Below are 18,853 nucleotides of genomic sequence, written 5' to 3'. Positions count from 1 at the left end.
AAGGAAGTTATTTGCTTTGTTTTATTCTTAAAGATGAAACTTATTAAAGCATCTCTTAACGCTGTTAGGTGCGGTCCAGTTGTTGGAAGCCAGGCTGAATATTTTCAGCAGTGAAGTTCTAGCTTGGGTAAAAGGGGAACAAACCTAGTACAAAAGAAGAGGGGGTGGCTTTAGCAAATCAGGGACATTTCATCCATTTCAGTCGGAGGGAATGTAGAGTCTGTGCATGCATCAAAATACACTCAAGTTAGTAGATCTTTATGGTGAAAAAATCCACACCTTTACTTTTGATTATTCCTAATTTTTTTTCTAAGAAATATGAAGCTTTGTCATCAGCTGGAAATAAATCATGTGGGGAGATGATGCTGGAAATTTGAAGGAAGCAGAGAGCTTGTAACATAGAGATGAGAAAGAGAGTGATTAAGCTGCAAATGATGACAAGAGATTAGAGAAACTTCAACACTACAGAGATGGGTGGTGGTCCCGGTGGGTGTGAATTGTTGGTGGAGAAGTAAAAGAGAAGTAAGCACAGTGCCTCAGGTTAGGACTGGTAACGGTACAGTACTGCTTGCAAGGATAGAAATGGGTGGTGAAAGTAAAGAACACAAGCACAAGAATTCCCATCACGAAAGTGAGGAAAGGAAATTAGATGCAGAATTGCCCACACTGATGGAGAAACAGCAAAGACTGAGCAGTGGGGTTCGGTAGGCACCAATCAAGTGGGCAGGGAAGTCTCAGGGGAGCAAGGAAAAGGAACAGTCACCAAAGGCCACGGTCTCCCTTTTAAAAACAGATAGTAAGTCTAGTATCTGAAGTAACCACATATTCACTCTTACACCCACCCCACCCCCACACACAGTTTCTCACACACCTCTCTCTCATACTCTGTAACAGGCTCTGACATATGCACGTCTCCCTCATACACACACAACCTCCTCCATATAGACTCTGTTGTGTATCTCCTCTCAGTCTCTCTGTAGCATGTGTGCACACACCTGTGCATGTGCACTCTCTCTCTCACACACATACACATACACGCACACACACACGGTTTGACCTTCACTATGATCCAGTGTGATGGTCTGTTCAATTTCTGCATAGCTATGACTGATGCGCTCCTGGAGAGGTTCTATGTTGGTCTCCATGAGATGAACAATATCCATTCGGTTGATCTTGGTGAGACATTCAATGAGGTTGGTATCTGAAATATTAGAGAAGCAGCATTTATTACATCTGAAAGGGTTTTTTTTTTTTTAAAGTCATTTAGTTTCCTTACTAAATTCTTGATATTTGTACAGGAAAACAACCAAAACCTAATTAAAGGTCTTTGTAAAAATAAGCAAACAAGTAAAGGAAGATATGCACATAAAAGGTAGCATATTGTGGATGCAAGCCAGGCCACATAACACAGAGAATACTCCATCACATCTAAATTTCAGATTAGAAAAAAACAAATTTTACTTGGGAGACTGAGATAAGTAGATTGCCTAAGATAACAGGTTCAAGATGGAATGAGACCCCCATCCCTAAAATATAGCCAGGCGTTGTGGCAAGCACCTGTAGTCCCACCTACTTGGGAGGCTGAGGCAAGAGAATCACTTGAGCCCAAGAGTTTGAGGTTGCCGTGAGCTGTGACACCACAGCACTCTACCAAGGGCAGCAAAGTGAGACTCTGACTCAAGAAAATAAATAAAGAAATACAATTTTTTTAGTACAAGTATGTTCCAAATATCTCATAGACATACTATGCAAGAAAATAAAAATGTGTTTGTTGACTATCTGAAACTTAAATTTAACTGGGAGCCCTTCTTTTTTATTTGCTAAATCTAACCATACTACTTAGACGACTATAAAGGAGTAATAAATGTAGACCGCATATGGAGAGAGGCTCCTAGGTAGATTTTCGAGTACACATTATAGGAAGTGACAAATTTAGACCTGCTAAATTTGGGAAGGGAAGAGGAGAAGGTAGGGGTTGTACCTTTCCCTATTTTACTTGATATGGTCAGAATATATTAAATAAAATATCTAGTTGACATTTTTTCCCCAACTAGGTATTTTATTTTATTTTCCACCTAGGATTTTTAGAAGCGAAGGAAGCAGCAGCTGAAGAGAATGCCCTCTCAATTAAATGATGTTAAATAGACCAACTATGTCCTCATCGATATTTAGACAAATACTAGGAATTGAATAGCATTCCTATTAGAAGCCAGTTCGGATACTATTTCCTACTAGTTATCTCTGTTTATGGGCAGATGGTGCAAGGATTTTTCATGCAACAGGTATATTTTATTTAGCAGGCCCACCAGCCCTGGAGCATGAGGCTGAAGCCCTAACCACTTGGCTACTGGCACTCAGCCTGCAACAGGTATATTTTAGAAATGAAAATAACTTACTCTCATTTGCTTAAAGTCAGTCAGTAAGTCTTCTCTTAACATTATCAGTAGGTTCTTAGAAACTGTGACTTTAAGCAAAATAATATATAATGAAAGCAATTTTACCACTGGCTAATTGGTATAAATGAGAGTTAAGTTTCTACGACATATTCCTGGTCACAAATACATAATCAAAATTCTAAAGAACGACCCCAAATGCTTCCAGTCTTAAACATGAAAATAAAAGTGAGCTATGCATACATTTCATAAACATTTATAAAAAACTAAGATAACTATTTACCCAGTTTTTGGTGAATCAGTGAATGACAGCAGTCATAGAGGTGGTGAGTTCAATCAAGGAATAAATGTTTCCAAGTGAAAACTGTTAGAAGCACCACCTCTCGCCACACAGTTCAAAAACAATCACAAATAGGGCAACTCACTGAGGGTCTGTATGATTATCAGATACTTCATGAATTTCCATTTGCAAATAATTCATACTCATTCATCTATTCCTTTTCAATCTACTTATTCAGTTCAGAGCGACAGGTGGCTGAAGGCTATGTGGCAGCTAAGCGTATCCGGACACAAAATGGGAACCCATCCCAAACAGGGTGCCCTCCCCTAGCAGGGCTCTATCTCTGCCTCTCTCTGCCTCTCTCTGTCTCTCTCTGTCTCTGTCTCTCTCTCTCACACACACACACACACACTCACACTGGGATGGTGTAGGAATGCCAATTCATCTTACGTCCACATCTCTGGGATGTGGGAGGAAACCAGAGTACTTGGAGAAAACCCCTGCAGACAGAGAAAGGAGGTCCCAACTTCATACAGACAGTGACCTTGCCAGAAATATTCTTTTCTCATCAATGTTATAATGATGTTGAACAAAATGGCATGACTTGACGACGTGCTGCACTTCCGAGTAATGGCATTTGTTATTTTATTACTCTACTGAGTAAGATGGGATTGTTGAGCAAGACATCTCCCCCGTCAGCCGAATACACACACAGTCCCCCTACCTGTAGCATGTTTCCCATCCCTCTCCAGCCAATACTTCAAAAGCGCATGACTCTGGTCTTGAAGGGAGTTGGGATTCTCAATCCGAATTTGATGAATTTGTTCCTCAGTGAAATCCAGTTCTCTTGCTAATTCTAGAAGAGAAAATACTCCTTTATTAACATATTAACGTCAAGGTTTACCCTTTGCTTTGTGATTCTGTAAATGGTATGTTCTTTATATTGGGTTTTTGGGTTCTTTTATTGTATTTCTACATATTAGAAATAACTCACATGTGCTTTTGTTTTTCTAGTATTGATTATCAATTTTTTTCCCTTAAATTGATCACTTCATAGTGAAAATAGTAAGTGTGAGGCAGTGGTCATAAAATATGTATAATTCAGATCCATTTGATTCCAAAATGCAAATGAGACCCTTAATAGCTGCTTATACTTTTAACCAAGGTAATGGCAAATAAATGATGGAAAACCGAAGAAAAAACATTTTTCCCTTCTAATTATCTTAGGTGATATTTTAAGTACTATAAGTCCTGCTTCTGCATTCTTGGTTAAATTCTAATGGTTGGATAAACTCCTTTCTTTGATTTGAGGTCAGGTCCATAAAAGGTCTGAGAAGCTTTAATTGTCCTAAGGCAGAAACCCTCAGGTTTTCCCTCAAATTCTGCCATTCGTATTCCATATGGATCCGCATATATTATAAGGTGTGTATGTGAGGGTAAAGGGGGGAGGTTTTTGGAGGGCAATTTGAAAATACCTTTCAAAATTAAAAGTATGTAACTTTTACTCAGTTTTACTTTCAAGACTATGCCCTATATGTTTACTCACAAAAACATACCAGTGCACAAGGTTATTTATCATCATTAATAGGAAACAACCTGAAATCCATCGACAAAGGTCATTAACAAAATTATGGAACCTCCATACAGTGAAATTAAATAGCCATTTAGAATGAAATAGGTATGTCTATGCTGATACAATATTTATGAGAAATACTAAGTAATTTTTTGTTTACTTTTAAATAATAGGCGTTGTATATTTTTTTCTAAGTATGTAAGAAAGTATTAGCAGTTACCTTTGAGGCATGAAGCCAGAAGTAGGTAAGAGAGATATATTTAGTTTCATTTTTTATCATTCTATGTGGTTTTAGGGTTTAAATTTTTACGAAATATATACATATTGATCTTTATATATGAATACATAAACATTTAAAGAATAAAATACATAATTTTGTATGTTATCCATCTAATAAAGACAATTAGAAATATTATATTCTCATTCCTTCCCCTAAATCCCTCAATTAAATGTCTGATAAATACGTAAAAATTACTTTAAAATTATTAAAAGTGAGAAAATGACCATTCTTCCTGATTCCAGTTATTTATTCTAAATTTTCACTTACCATTCCAAGTATTATAGACTTCTACTCATCATCAAATCTTTGAGGAATTGAAAGGAGAAGAATATTACCTTATAATGTTTGTATCGATGAAGTAGTTAGTGTCAAGTGATAGGAAAAAAAGGACTTAACAAAAATTGGAAAGCCAGGCTGACAATTTTGATTTAATACAGTTTTGTCACAGATAGATGAAAGTGTATAGTGTAAAGATTACAAATCATTTAAAGACTGCAAATTATTTCTTTGTAAATAAACCATATGAGTTTAGAATTCATTTCTCCTTAATAAACTATTTAACATAGAATTTCTATACTTAAACCTTTCTCTTTCTCAAAACATTCGTGAAGCATCGGTGTGTGTTTCAACATTCTGCTGAAGCAAATTTTAATGTTGTTTATTATGAAGATATGAGATATAAGGTATCTAAAAGAAGGAGCCCTAGTTAAATCTCAAATTAAATTTTATGAAAGTTACATCTAACAACACTTTGAAACACAATAATCTCTTCCAAATTTAGATATCCGCAACTGCCAAAGGGGGGCGATGAAGGTTGGTGTATTCTCAAAACCTTCAAGTTCTATTATTCTAGATATCAGAGACCATAAAAGGTCTTCCCTAGGCTATACCCTTAGCTAATGCAAAGCCTGGATTATTCAGTTCTTAGTTTATTATTCCTTTCGTTATTCCACATGTTCTTCCTGAAACAAAGAGGGAAAAAGACCTTCATTGTTAATTTTCATTGCTAGTGACACTTGGCTGATGCATCTATGTCAGGTTTTGTTGAAAAATTGGATCATACTCATTTTACCTGTCCAGCTGAAGCCAAGGTGATCAGCAATGTAAGCCAGTCTTTCCTCGATCCGTTCCTGCTCATCCTGTGGATCTACAGAAGGTCAAAAATAGAATGGCCAAAAATTGTCTATGACAGAAGAACCATAGTCCTGATTTGTCCAAAGAAGGGAAGTCACTTGTCTAAATATTTGATAGATTAGCCATTACAGTTTAGATCATATTAAAGTTGTGTGTTTGATTTCTGGGGTGGGATGGGGAATAAATATGAATCATGAAAACCATCTGCTTCCATATCTCTTTAATCAAGACTTACTATTGGACATAATTATATAAATTGTTAATTTCCAGCAATGTTAGGACTTTTCTTTAAAATTATCTGCGAGGATACTGCCCACCATAAGATAACCAATTGGTTCATAAAACACTAGAGAAGACATAAATGAGATGCAGCAGTAATTGGTAGGACTTCTTATTGTTGCCTGTATAGATCACTTCCAGGTCATTTCTGAATGAAATCACCTCAGGCTGGGTACAGTGGCTCATGTCTGTAATCCCAGCACTCTAGAAGGTTGAGGCAGGAGGATTTCTTGACTTTAGGAGTTTGAGACAAGCCTGAGAAAGAATGAAATCCTGTCTCTACTAAAAATAGAAAAAAAATTAGCTAGTCATGGTGGCATATGCCTGTACAACCAGCTACCTGGGAGGCTGAGGGAGGTTTTTTTCAGCACAGGAATCTGAGGTGGTAGTGAGCTTTGATGATGCCACTGCACTTTAGCCTGGGCAACAAGGTTATACTCTGTCTAGGGAAAAAAAAAAAAAAAAAGGAAGAAGAAGAAATCACTGTAGCTTCACAAGAGATCTTGATGAGAGATTGATCAGACCATCTTGGATTTGTATGTGAATGCTGTGTTAGTGTATATATATGTCTTTTGAGCAAGGGTTCTGCCTGCTTGCTACTACGTAAGCTCCTATATTACTCACTAAACAAACTATAACTTTCTCATTTATTTTTTTACTCCTATTGATTGATAGATAGCATTTTAGAACTTGTTACCCCAAAATTTAATATAACCCAAATTTAAGAGTAACAGTCTTCATTATAGAGATATTGGAAGACCAGTGGCTACTTTTCAAAACATCTATGGTTTCTTTTTTTCTAATTCAAAGAGCCATCATCCCCTCACATTCAACTTAAATTGTGCAAAGTTTGAGTTTTTGTTGTTTGCTGCGTCTAATTGGAGTACAGTTGTCATTCATCTCCCAAATAAATGAAAAGCATATTTTTACCTTAGGTTTGTTTGCTTAAAGTGTTTACCAAGGGTATCTGAAATCCAACCTTTCTGAATTAAAAACAGATCCATAACAATTAGAATATCATAGTATATAAAATCTTCTTAAGCAAATGGCTTCCTAATGATTGCAAAATTTTAAGTGCAAATTATTTTAAAGTGCCCAAAGGTAAGAAGAAAAAGCACTGAGTCCTCATACTATGAAACAAAAACCAACATATTCATGTGCAAAAGCAAAAGTTCTTCATTTGAGGCTAAGCTTGAAAATTCAGAACAACAAAACTCAAAGCTTGCATGGCCTTGACGTGCAGCAGCTAAAGAAAAGGCAAGATTGCTGGTGCCTGGTTATTATGTTTATGTTTTCCATAAGCATTCTCATTACTCAATCTTGAGATTGTTTTCATAGACAAGAGTTATACAGAGAAAGCACAAAACACAAAGGGCTTACACAAACACATTAACCACTACAGAAAGCTTAAAAAGAAAATGAGACACAAATCACCAAATAAAACAAACATACGAAGAAACTATATCAAATTTATGACATGCGTAGCACAGGGAATCCCAGTGGCTGGCAAATACCTTCAGCATGGTCATGGCCATTTTCATCAGGGATGCGTTCAATCAGAGTCTCAATGGACTCATCCCAAATGGGCCGTGTGTCAAAGATGTCCTCAGGAACTGAGTGCTCGGTCTCAACAGGTGGCAGATTTTCAATTACTGAAACTTCCAGGGCACTACTACTTTCATCATCTGAAACTAACTCCTGTTCCCTTTCTGACTGTGTAAGTCTATCCACTAACTTGGAAGCCTCATCACTAATCTCTTCAAAGAATTCTATGGAGTTTCTATAAAGGTCAAAGAAATGCTCCTTACTTTCTTTTGTAGGACTCGTGCCCCCCTTGAAGGAAGATGTGGTGCTTCTGCTCTTAACTGGCAATCGGGATGCAAATATCTTGGATCTCACGACCCCTTCTTCTGACTCTAACTCAAGTTCATCTTCCCCCTCTCCACTCTCTGTCTCTATCTCAGCATAACTTCTGATTTTTACTGAGCATTTGGTCTTTGAGTCCATAGAACTAGCATCAGATTCAAATTTGTTTCTATTATCTGGTGCTCTGCTTGTCATGTCCTGTTCCTGAGGAGCCACTGTCTCCTGCAAAGAGTCTAGATGTGACAGTGCCTGCTCGACTCTTTGGATGGGTGCTTTGACAGGGATCTTGGACTTTGGTTTTATTTCATCTTCCTTGCTTTCCTCATCCAGACTGGATAGATCTTCAGAGAGTGAACTCTCATACTCTACAGATAGAGGTGCTGGAGTTGAAGTGGGTATAGTCCTTACAGGAATTTTGGATTTGCTTTCAGTAGAAGGCACATTCTCCATGGGTGCAGTAGGGATTTCAATCACTGACTTCTGTTCTTCTGGGGAAGAATCAGGAGACTCATCATCCCTATCTGAATATACAGACCTGGTAACTGTGGAAAAATCTAACTGAACTTTTACAACAGGTTCAGGGGAGTCAGGGGAAGATATCTGCTTCACACCAGACACAGGAGGTGCATCACCCATTTGCGTAGCAGGGAGGTCCTCAGTCCCTACAAAAATAGGCTCTTTTGTTGATGTTTCTGTGGAGGCTGAAATCCCCATTTGGGAGCTAAGTTGAGCATCTGAAGCAGGTACTTCCTCTACTTCCTCACTCAGGTCATCGGGAAGTAAATCTCCTTCATCATCCACTGTTTCTTTTGATTCTGAAAGTGCCAGTGACTCAGCTGAAGTCTCCAGTTGTGGGGACTCTGCTCCAGTAGTCCCTTCTTTTATGTCTTCAGAGGGTGTCTCTTCCCTGGATTCTTGACCAATCTGGAAAAAGTGAAAACTTTCATCTGCGTAAGACCTTTTGGTCATATCAATGGCACCACTTCGGGTCATCTCAAACAATTTTCCTTCCTGAAAGAGAAATGGGTTTTGCTCACTTGTTGGAGTCCCTTCTTCAGTTGGGGTCCTCGCAGGAGTGGTATCAGGAGTGGTACCCTGTGATTGTCTATCTACCATCAAACCAAATATCTTTTGCTCTTCTTCTTTCACTCGAGCCTCAAAAGCCTCATCATCTTCACGAATTTCACTCCAGGAATCAGAGTCCACATCAGTTTTTGTGATGATAACTTTGCTTATTTGTTCACCAACAACTGCTGATGCAGTGGACATGGTAGGTTCTGTAGATGAAGAGGCTCTATCTGATTGCTGTACCCATAAGGGACTTTCTTGTTTGGATTCTATTTTCATGCTCTCACCCTCAAAATTAGATTCTTCACTTGAAACAGCACTACTAAAGGAGGCTGCCACTACTGCATCTTCAATGGAGGACGTGATTGTGTCAGAATATGCTTCAGAAGAGTGAAAACCTGTGATGTGATTTGAATCTGTTTGGGTTTTGCTTTGTTCACTAGAGAAAAAAGATTGAGAAGGAACATTTTCATAAGGGCTTGTGATTTGAGGACCACAGATTTCATCAGTCTCAGCCAGGTCAGACACTGGAACATCAATGGAAAATCTATCTGTTTGAGTAGTAATGGATGAATCGTGAGTGGAGCACTTCTTTGGTAAGCTCTCAAATGTTTCATTAGTTTTTGTAACCTCCATTTTCGCAGTAGATGATGTGCAGGATATGCCTCCATCTAATTCTTTTCCTTCAGATATTGAGCAATGAGGCAAAGAGGACAAAGATGAAGCACTTTCATTGGAGCAATCCACTTGTGGAGATTCCCCTGTAGCAACATCATCCAGCTTTTTTCCTTCTGTGTCCTCATCCTGTGTGCCTTGGGGAGCTAATGATTCTTTATAGATGACTGGCTGTCCAGCAACATCATCACCATTTGAACTACTCTGTAGGCCTGAAGAGATAGGAGTGGTTGAACTGCTATGACTTGTGACCTCACATCCATGGCCATCACAAATTTTTGCTCCATCAGGGTCTCTGCTTAGATCATCACAGGACCTATCAGTGTCACCAGTGAAAGGAGTATGACTGTCTTCAGCTAACTGGGACTCTTCTTCTGATTTACCTATCTCTTCTTGAGTATCTTCATGCATCTTGAAAGTATATTGTTTAGAAACTATAGGCTGGAATTGTACTTCTTCTGGACTGGAATTGGAGTCCATGCTGGATGGAAGTGGAGAAGGAGGTTGCACTCGAATAACTGGTTCTGACAGAAGGCCTGAGTCCGAACCTTTTTTCAGCTGTGTCAATTCAGGTTCACTTTCTGAGGAGGAAGAAGTCTTTCTGCCCTCTGAAGTCACTACTACAGGGACATCACATACAACCTCTGCACTCCCCATATGTTTTGTTTCATCCATATCTGCTGAACAATCAGCATCTGGATCAGAGGAAGAAGAAGATTCTTCTTGTTTAGGTTCTTTCTTGTAGTCCCTTTTCTGCTTTGCTTCTTGTTCAAGTTCATCGAACATCTTGATTTTGGTTACCATTTTAAACATTTCCTCTTCAGGTGTGAACCTTTTTTTCTCCCCATTTTCTGAATCATCCTCCTCTGCACATTCATGAATCACAGCTGGTTTTGGTGTGCTGGAATCTGTGGTTTTGGGTGTGACCTCATAGCTAATTTCTTCAGAGCTGGGGGTGTCGGGAGAGAGAGGGCTCTTCCCTGAGCTCTCCATGAGTGATGTCTGCTCAAGGCTGTCATCCTCGGCACTGCCATCAGGGTCTCGGAGGAGCCGGGACCGCATGGAGGCCACTTCTGTAAAAAGTTCTGTTTTGGCAACAGCCGCAGGAAGAGGAAAATGACTTGGCAGAATTCCAGCCTTCATCTTTGGTTCAACGGGGCTACTTTCAAGAGAGTCACGGCAGGGGGACTCTTTCAGAGGACTGGGCTCCAGAGAATCAGGAGTTTTGTGTGACGAGTTATCTTCTAGCACAGGGCTGGCTTCCAGAGAGTCCTTGTGGCTTACTGCTAATGATTCATCAGCCACAGGACTGAAGACTTCACTTTCTCGGCTAGGGAGTGCAAGTTCTAACCCTTGGGGACTTCTTATAACTCCCTGAGGTTTTGATTCTACTCCTGTGTCTGTCTTTACAGAAGCATCAGATGGGGGGCAGGCCTTTGTCTCATTTGAGGGGGTTGTGGCTTCCTGAGTCTCACTATCAGTTTGTGTCCTGTGGGATGAACTACCTTCATCACAGGCTGTGTCCTCTGTCAGGGCCTTGGATATCTCCTTTGCCAATGATATGCTAGAGCTGCCAGGGCAATCACCTTCTCGTTTGGGGCATGTACCTATGGAAGGGTCTGGAGAACCCTCTTTGTGAACACACTCAGTGGAGGGCTCTGAGCCATCAGCAGAGACTGCAGCACCTTGCTCTTCACAACCATCAGAAGTGTCTTTGGTTATGAGATGTTCTTTTTCTAACGGAATTTCTGTCGGTGCTTCTAACTTGGTGGTTTCCTTTGTTTCCTCACTTTGCTCCTCACTTTTCTTGGGGGAGAAAGAAAGGCTTTCTGGGCTGGTCTCGGGGGTCTCTGCTAGGCCCTCGTGCTTATAGCTTTCTTCTGAACTAATCTGAGGGGTGCCCTCCATGAGGCTGCCGCAGGGAGAGCCTGCTACCCCTTCTTGCTTTAGGCTTTCCGAACTGCCATCCAAAGCGCCGCTCTGTAAGGACAGAGCCGGCAGGAATTCATCTTTCATGTAATCTAGCGGAAAGGTGGTATTGAAAGGACTAGTGAGGACTTGGTCTAAGTGAAGCTGTGCCTTTTCTGTCTCTTCACTCAGGCGGAATTGTTGATATTTGTCATTGTTTTCTAACTCTTGCTTAATGACATCAGAAAAGTCTGTGGAGGTTTTCCTGTCTGGGCTGATCTGAAGATCCAGGTCTGCCTGTTCGTCAGCCATCTTTTCTTTGGGGAGTTCACTCTCTTTATGGCTTTTTTCTTCAGCTGCTGACTGAATAGATTCAGGTAATTTGTGACTGAGAACCTTCTCCTTGTCTCCAGCTGCATCTTCTTTCTTAAACCCTACAGAAGGAGCACGGACTCCTCTTTTGGACTCTGGAGCTGCCGTTACCAGGAATCTCTGACTTCTTCTGATTGTCTGAGTCTCTGTTTTCTGCGTTTCTTTTAGGGTTAGTACAGGCCCTTTTTCTCTGTCTACCCGAGCTTTACCTTTTTCTTGTGGCTGCTTCTGCTTTGCTGACTTGTGCTCAAAGAGTCCCGTTTTGTGTTTCGATGGGTCCTGTCCCGACTGGAAAGCCTTCATCAGCTCCCGAACAGACATCGTTTCCTCGATCCTTTCTGTTTTCGATGTGGGGGAGACTGGCGGTTGCTTTTCTGTTTTCCCGGACGGTGACACAGGCAGGTGCCGCTCGGTTTTCCCCGCGCTCGACACAGGTGAATGCTTTTCTGTTCTTCCAGAAGGTGAAACCGGCAGGCGTTTTTCTGTTCTCCCTGGTGATACTGGTGGATGTTTCTCTGTTCGCCCAGAAGGTGACACAGGGGGACGTTTGTCTGTTTTGCCTGCTGGTGAAACAGGTGGGTGCTTTTCCGTTTTGGTAGATGACACAGGGGAGTGTCTCTCAGTTCTCAACGAGGGTGATACAGGTGAGTGTTTCTCAGTTTTACTTGACGATGACACAGGTGAATGTCGCTCAGTTTTTGGAGAGGGTGACACGGGAGAGTGTTTCTCAGTTTTACTTGAGGGTGATACTGGAGAGTGCCTTTCCGTTTTTGTGGAGGAGGCAAGAGAAGAATGTCTGTCGGTTTTAGAGGAGGGAGACGCTGGCCCGTGCCTCTCTGACTTCAGGGAGGGTGATGCCGCTGCATGTGCCCTGGGGGTGGCCTTCTTTGGCGTGTCCTCTTTGCCTTTGACTCTGACAGGCAACTTGCTTCGTCCTTTCTGCTCGTCTTCCACTTTCTTCTGAAGGGCCTTTACTTTGTCCTTTATGGAACCAATGGGAGTTTCTTCTATCAAAGGAGATGTGGCCTTTGCCGTGGGAAGAGGTTCAGGGGCTAAACCTGCGTCTTCCTCCAGTGACTCTTCTGAACTACACTTTTTAAATTCCGTTTTTTCTGCATTCGTTTGTAAACTTTCCTCTTTTTGTTTCTGCTTTTCCTTTAATTTCCGTCTTACTGGCTTCTTTATGCCCAGGCTTGGTCTGGGCTGTTTCTGGGCACTCGGTGTCTCATCCGAGGGGAGGCCTTTCCCCTTATTTTCAGAGCTCTTGCCAAGAGCCGGAGCCTCACGTCTCTCCCCTGCCGTGTCTTGAACTGTCTGTGGCTTCTCTTTATGCAGAGACCCGTGGGAGTTCAGATCGTCAGTAAGGTATTTGACTAGCCCTGTCGAGTCTTTCTCTGCTTTTACTTTGGTCCCTTTATCTATTCTAACTTCTACACAGGGGTAGTCGGTGATTTCTAACGGTGCTTTCTCCTTAGCCTCTGCTATCTCCTCGTCACTGACGAGCACCCATTCCTCTTCCACTAACCCTCTCTTGGACTGAGCCCTACGCAGACTGGCTTCTTCCCTCATGCAGGTCCCACTTCTCAGGATTTCATTCACTTTCTCTAAGTCCTCTTTCACTCTTTCAACGATTTCAAAAGGCTCTCCTGGCTCTTCCTCAGCAGCCTTCACCAGCTCCTTCACTTTAATGGACCCTGCCTTATCTGATACATCTGTGGTCAAGATGGCGGTCATTTTGATCAAATCTTGTTTCATCTCAGAAACTTCCGAGAGCAAGTCCGGACTTGCTAGGACAGGAACTTCATTAACCAGGTGACTTTTCAGGACAGATGTTTCTGTAGATTCTGTCTCATCATCTTTGATGTGAATGAAAAACATTGAAAGTAAAATGGAAATCAAAAAAGATATTGGCAAATGTAATCAGGACTGAAACGACACAGCCTCTTTTCCTGTCGTGGTGGGAAGGGCAACAAAATGGGCTGGGAATGGTGGATCCACAAGGCTTCAGGGTACAAGAGCAAAGCAAGGCTAACGGAAAAAAAACTGAAAAGGAAAAATGAGCAGGAAATAACTTGCTTAATTTTCTCACTTATAGCACATCCACACATACAACAAAGCTACCACAAATAATCAAGACACACACACAAATAAAAAAAAAACCATCACAAATCAAAACAAAGAAAGAACGCAGTGAAATTACACAGAAGTATCTCAAGATTGTTCGGATGTTACAGATCAATGTTGAAAAAAAAAACCAACCATGGGGAAATAATAAGAAAAAAGCATTAGAAATTGCAGAAAGTTGATTTCCCCTAGGAGAAAGCCAGTAGTAGCAAACTCAGAATACCATCTAATGACATATACACATTTTTCTTAAGAATATAAAAAATGTGGAATTCAGTATGTTTAGTTCTGCCAATAAACAAGATTATATGAAATGTATCTGAATCAGCTGCAAACCGGCATTTCCTCTAAGGGAAATTCACACCTAACAATGAAACAAACAGTCTGGTGCTAAGAGGCGTGGCCCTTTCCTTGGAGCAACCTCCTTGTTTAGACACAAAATGGACAGACCAAGGAGGGAAATAAAGGAAAGGAAGGAAAACCAACAGGTACAACACTGTGATTAAACTTAGATGTGAGTCCAAAGTTAAAATGTGATGCATGGCAACCCAAATCGGAGACAGTCACACGGGACACACGCACAGTTTATGTAAGCCAAGTTATTTCCATGCAAAGCAAAGGTGGAGTAAAACTGCTGGGAGAGTCGGCCTTGCTGAAACGCATGGGCAGGACGATGGCAAGAAATTAGAACGGATATGTAAAGCATTACGGTGGTGAAGTGTATTCATCTCCCTACAAGTCTGCATGTAAGATGCTGACTGTAGCATATTCAAGGTGTAGGCGGTGGAGGCCTGCACACGTGGGCAAGGAGGAAAACTCAAACTCTCTTCAGATTTATTCATAAAAAGACTTTAGGAAAGAGTTCCTTCAGCGGAGGCCCACTTTAAAGATGATTTCATACCTAGGTGAAACATTATTTACTGATTGTCTTTAAAACAAAACCAAACACATGTTTGTATTCGAAACTTTTAAAATGTTTAAAAGGATACCTATCAGTCATTCAGGAGAATCCATGGCATTATAGCAACATGGTAATGGTTTTCCCTCTTTTTTCTTTTTAAACAGTTGAGCTAAGTGGATGGGTGGATTAAGTCTTACTAGCTTACATCCCAGGACCAAAATAAAGGGTCATTTAAATAAATTAGTAGCTCTGAAGAAGAAAGTGGGAAAATAAAATCAAATCACTCAAAACAAAAGATAAATCAGTGAAGGCAATAAATGTATATAAACAAAAGTGCCTTCTCTTAAGGGAATCTGTATTTATTGAGGAGACATAGTTTAAGAATGTACATATACAAAATGTATCAAAATAATTTATATCAATACAGATTTAGTTAGGTAAGCCAATAAAAACATCCAGAACCTCAAGCATACTAGTCCCGAATAATAATTTAACATGAGGGTAAGTCTCAATGAAGTCTAGTTCAATAACTTGGTAGTAAATTACACTGTGCTAGGACTTAAAAAAAAAGCCCTCGGATCATTGTATAGGGCCTGATGACCACATTAAACCGGGCTCTAAGTTCTCTCCTGCTGGGAATATTACTCTGAAATACAGTAAAACAAAATAAATCTTATAATCAATGAACAATAAAAATGAGAATTTTTTCCTCTAAGAGCACTTGGACCATTAAAGCCAGGAAGCCTTTAATCAAATCCAACTTGAATTTCCACACAAGAAACCAGACAGTTATCAGAAGTAGGCCAACAAACCAAAAGGTGAATTGACTATTACAAACCTGAAATGAATTCTAAGATAGCTCTCATAAGGTCTCTGGGACTTGCGTCATTATTTAAAAGCAGCCCTATAGCAACACATTGTTAATTACTGATTACTGTGGTGATCAGTGATTTCACCTAGGAAGTTGTAAATTTTGCCTTCGTGGCTCCTACATTTTTTTTCCAGAAAGTTTTCACAGAAGTCTGTTAGACGTCAGCCCTTCAGATGTTATTTACACTTCACCACAGCAAGTACAAGGGAGCGATGGAGGGCAGGGGTGTGGTGGGGAGTTAGCGTCAGCTAAGAACTAGAGACAGTATCACTTTTGCAGGTGTGTCCTACGAAAGTTATGAGCTCTCTAAGGAAGTCACTGTTGCTTTAGGTGAAAAGTGATACTGTCACGTCAGTGCTTAAAATATAATGGGATGACAGTGTTATGTCAACAAATGGACAAAACGGTAGGGTGGGTTTCTAAACAAGCATAACAGCAATACCAAGTTAACAAGGATGTCCAAAGAAGTGAATGCTTAGATGAATAATCATTGCATCTTACTGCTAATTAGCTCACAGATTAGCTATGTTTGTAATTTAACTGGCCAAGCTGCTTTTATAAATATATATTAATGATTAATAAAGTTAATATAAGAATATAATTGTTACAGTGGTTAGTAACAGCAATTAGCTTTCATTTAAATTCATGCTTTTTAAAAAAAAAAAATTATAGCCAGCTTTCAAACAAACTCAATTTTATTTAAAATCTTACTTTTTTCTGATGTCATATCGATCTGAAAGAAAACATACATAAATTGAATGGTTACAAACAGCACCTTGGCTCATAGCCCTGATGGGCACAATAAGGTCCTGTTCATAGTCACACACACGGGGCTGACACTGGAAGCTAGAGGGAGGTCAGAATAATCTGATGTAGTTTTTCCTGAGAGTCCCCATGATTCTTATCCTAACTTTGAACCAAAAAAAAAAAAAAAATCTCTTTTCTAGACGCTACTGGTAGAAAGTCTTTCTGACATGGTATCCTGGGAAGGTATGAGCCAGGCTGTGTTTGATGTTAGAAATAGATATCTATCTATATCTCTCTCTATATATGAAGAAGGTCAGGAAAGGCTGAAGTCAGTATTAAACAAGTAAGTGTCAATTTAGTGAAGAAAAAGGAGAGAAAGACAATCACCCTGCCAGGGTGACACATTGGACGGGAGTAGTTTCATCATCGTTAATAACAAGCCAGCATTCCAAATCTGAAAAGAATAAAAACTGGCAATATGGCCAGGAATAGTTCCTGAAAGTATTCAATATGGTGTGTGACACACTTCTTGGGGGCAGGACACAATGATAAGGGGGACTCTACCTAACAAATGCAATCACTGTATTCTGGTTCTCTGTACCCTCAATGAATCCTCAACAATTAAAAAAAATGATAATCATCTAATAGAAAATACTCATTTGTGACTATGGCTAAGCTGGCTTCACAATTTTTATTGCTCTTTCAAGCAGGTGTGTGGGTACCTGTGATAGAATCACTGAGTACAGGAAGGAGATGGAGGATGTGAGACAAAGAGTGACCGTGCAGTTGAGGGAAGAATGACTTCAGCCTTATCATGAGCGGCCTGTTCACAGGGCTCTAGACAGCAGGGCAGGGAGTTTCTAATCACCCTTCCCTCTCTGCTCGGCTGCCAAGATAGCAGAAAGGAAAGTGAACTCGGGGGAACTCTCTGAACTGATAAGGCCTTACAGTTTAAGCTGGGGGGTACAAAGGTATTTATACTTTCACTTATATTTTAAATACATCAGAGTAACATTTTAAAAAGAAAACTAGTATATTTGAAAACACTTACATGTAACCAATAACAACTGCATCTTAGGAATAGGAACTGATGTTTTAACAGGTAAATATAAAAAGTTTTCCAATCTCTATTTATACTCTATTTGGGCATTTATATTATAATATTTGGGCACGTTCAGATCTTTACAAGGGAGACAAAGACATATTTGCTTTCAACGTTGAAGCAGATATAATTCAAATGGCTATTTATTCAAGGTAGCCTCTCTAAGACTTGTTTTTTCACCTCTGATACAAGGGCACACATCTCCTAGGGTGGTCGTGAGAGATCAGGGTTGATGAGGTATGTGGAGCACTTGGTAAACATCTACCATATTAAAAATTCTCATTATTCATACAGTTCTGCATTACAAAGTTATGACAGCCTAACAGATGAACTATATGATCCTTAAACTGTTGTGGTCTCAGTAATTCTCCACTTCTTTGGTCTTAGGACCCCTTTACAGTCCTGAAAATTACTGAAGAGCCCAAAGAACTTTTGTTGATCTGCGATACATATAAATAAATATATGTTTTAAAAATTAAAGTTAAGAAAATTATATATGTTAATTTTTTATATGTTAAAACCTTATAAATATATGTTTTAAAATTAAAGTTGAGAAAATGCATATTAATGCATAACATATTAATTATTTATATGTTAAAACATTATAAATATATGTTTTAAAAATTAAAGTTGAGAAAATGCTAGTACACGAGTACCCATTCCATGAACTGTCAAAGTGGTGATGTTGTCACATGTAATACAGGCTCTGGAAAACTCTCTGAAGCTTGTGAGGATATGAGAATTCAAAACGCAAACTGTGTCTTCATACTGTTATAAAAAATGTTCCGACTTGCAGAATTCTTTAGTCTAACCTTTAAGAACTATTGAGATAATGCTTTCGCCTTCAGTAGTTGGTAGATGTCAACAATTTATAGGGAACCTTTTAACTATTCTCTGAAGTCAGCCAATCAGATGAGAAAAAGATGCTCCAGCAGGTGAAGTAAAATTGTGCTCCTTTATTTGCTAAGAACAACCGCCCATCCCTTCTAAGAACCCCGACTAACTATGTGCTCTTTGTAGTGGTTACAGCAATGACACAGCCGTTAACAAGTAACACTCATAAAATTACCTCTTCCTCCTGTTCTTGATCTGACTCTGATTCCTTGCCGCCCCAAGATGCCATGCAAGATGGAAAAAAAGAGAGAAGGAAGAGGAGATAGTATTTAGAAGAAGAAAAAGGAGTAAATATTCTGTCTCAACAGGCAAGTAGACAGTCACAGTACACTCTTAATTTTTCTTACTAACAGTTTATAGAAGATAAAGAGAATCTAACAAATATT

The 18,853-nt window shown here is 39.7% G+C and overlaps 1 protein-coding gene across 44 annotated transcripts in view; it reads right to left on the bottom strand.

Moving 5' to 3' along the window:
• ANK2 (ankyrin 2) overlaps nucleotides 1-18,853 on the bottom strand; it is a 654,255-nt gene that overhangs the window by 18,155 nt on the left and 617,247 nt on the right. For 42 of the 44 annotated variants that reach the window (XM_023518175.1, XM_023518165.1, XM_023518155.1 and 39 more), the window contains 5 exons: nucleotides 18,643-18,675; nucleotides 16,436-16,457; nucleotides 5,599-5,673; nucleotides 3,398-3,529; nucleotides 1,058-1,201 (listed from right to left, as the gene is read on the bottom strand). In XM_023518175.1, the coding sequence (XP_023373943.1) occupies nucleotides 1,058-1,201; nucleotides 3,398-3,529; nucleotides 5,599-5,673; nucleotides 16,436-16,457; nucleotides 18,643-18,675 (406 nt within the window). Of the gene's footprint in view, nucleotides 1-1,057; nucleotides 1,202-3,397; nucleotides 3,530-5,598; nucleotides 5,674-7,453; nucleotides 13,685-16,435; nucleotides 16,458-18,642; nucleotides 18,676-18,853 lie in introns of all 44 variants that reach the window. The other 2 variants (XM_003798165.3, XM_023518179.1) reach the window with 2 other exon arrangements.

Source organism: Otolemur garnettii, unplaced genomic scaffold (genome assembly GCF_000181295.1).
Source record: "Otolemur garnettii isolate 467f Iridium unplaced genomic scaffold, OtoGar3 scaffold00129, whole genome shotgun sequence".
NCBI classification, from domain to species: Eukaryota; Metazoa; Chordata; class Mammalia; order Primates; family Galagidae; genus Otolemur; species Otolemur garnettii.
The sequence above is the reverse complement of the archived record's forward strand: the minus strand, read 5'-3'. Positions and strand labels throughout refer to the sequence as shown.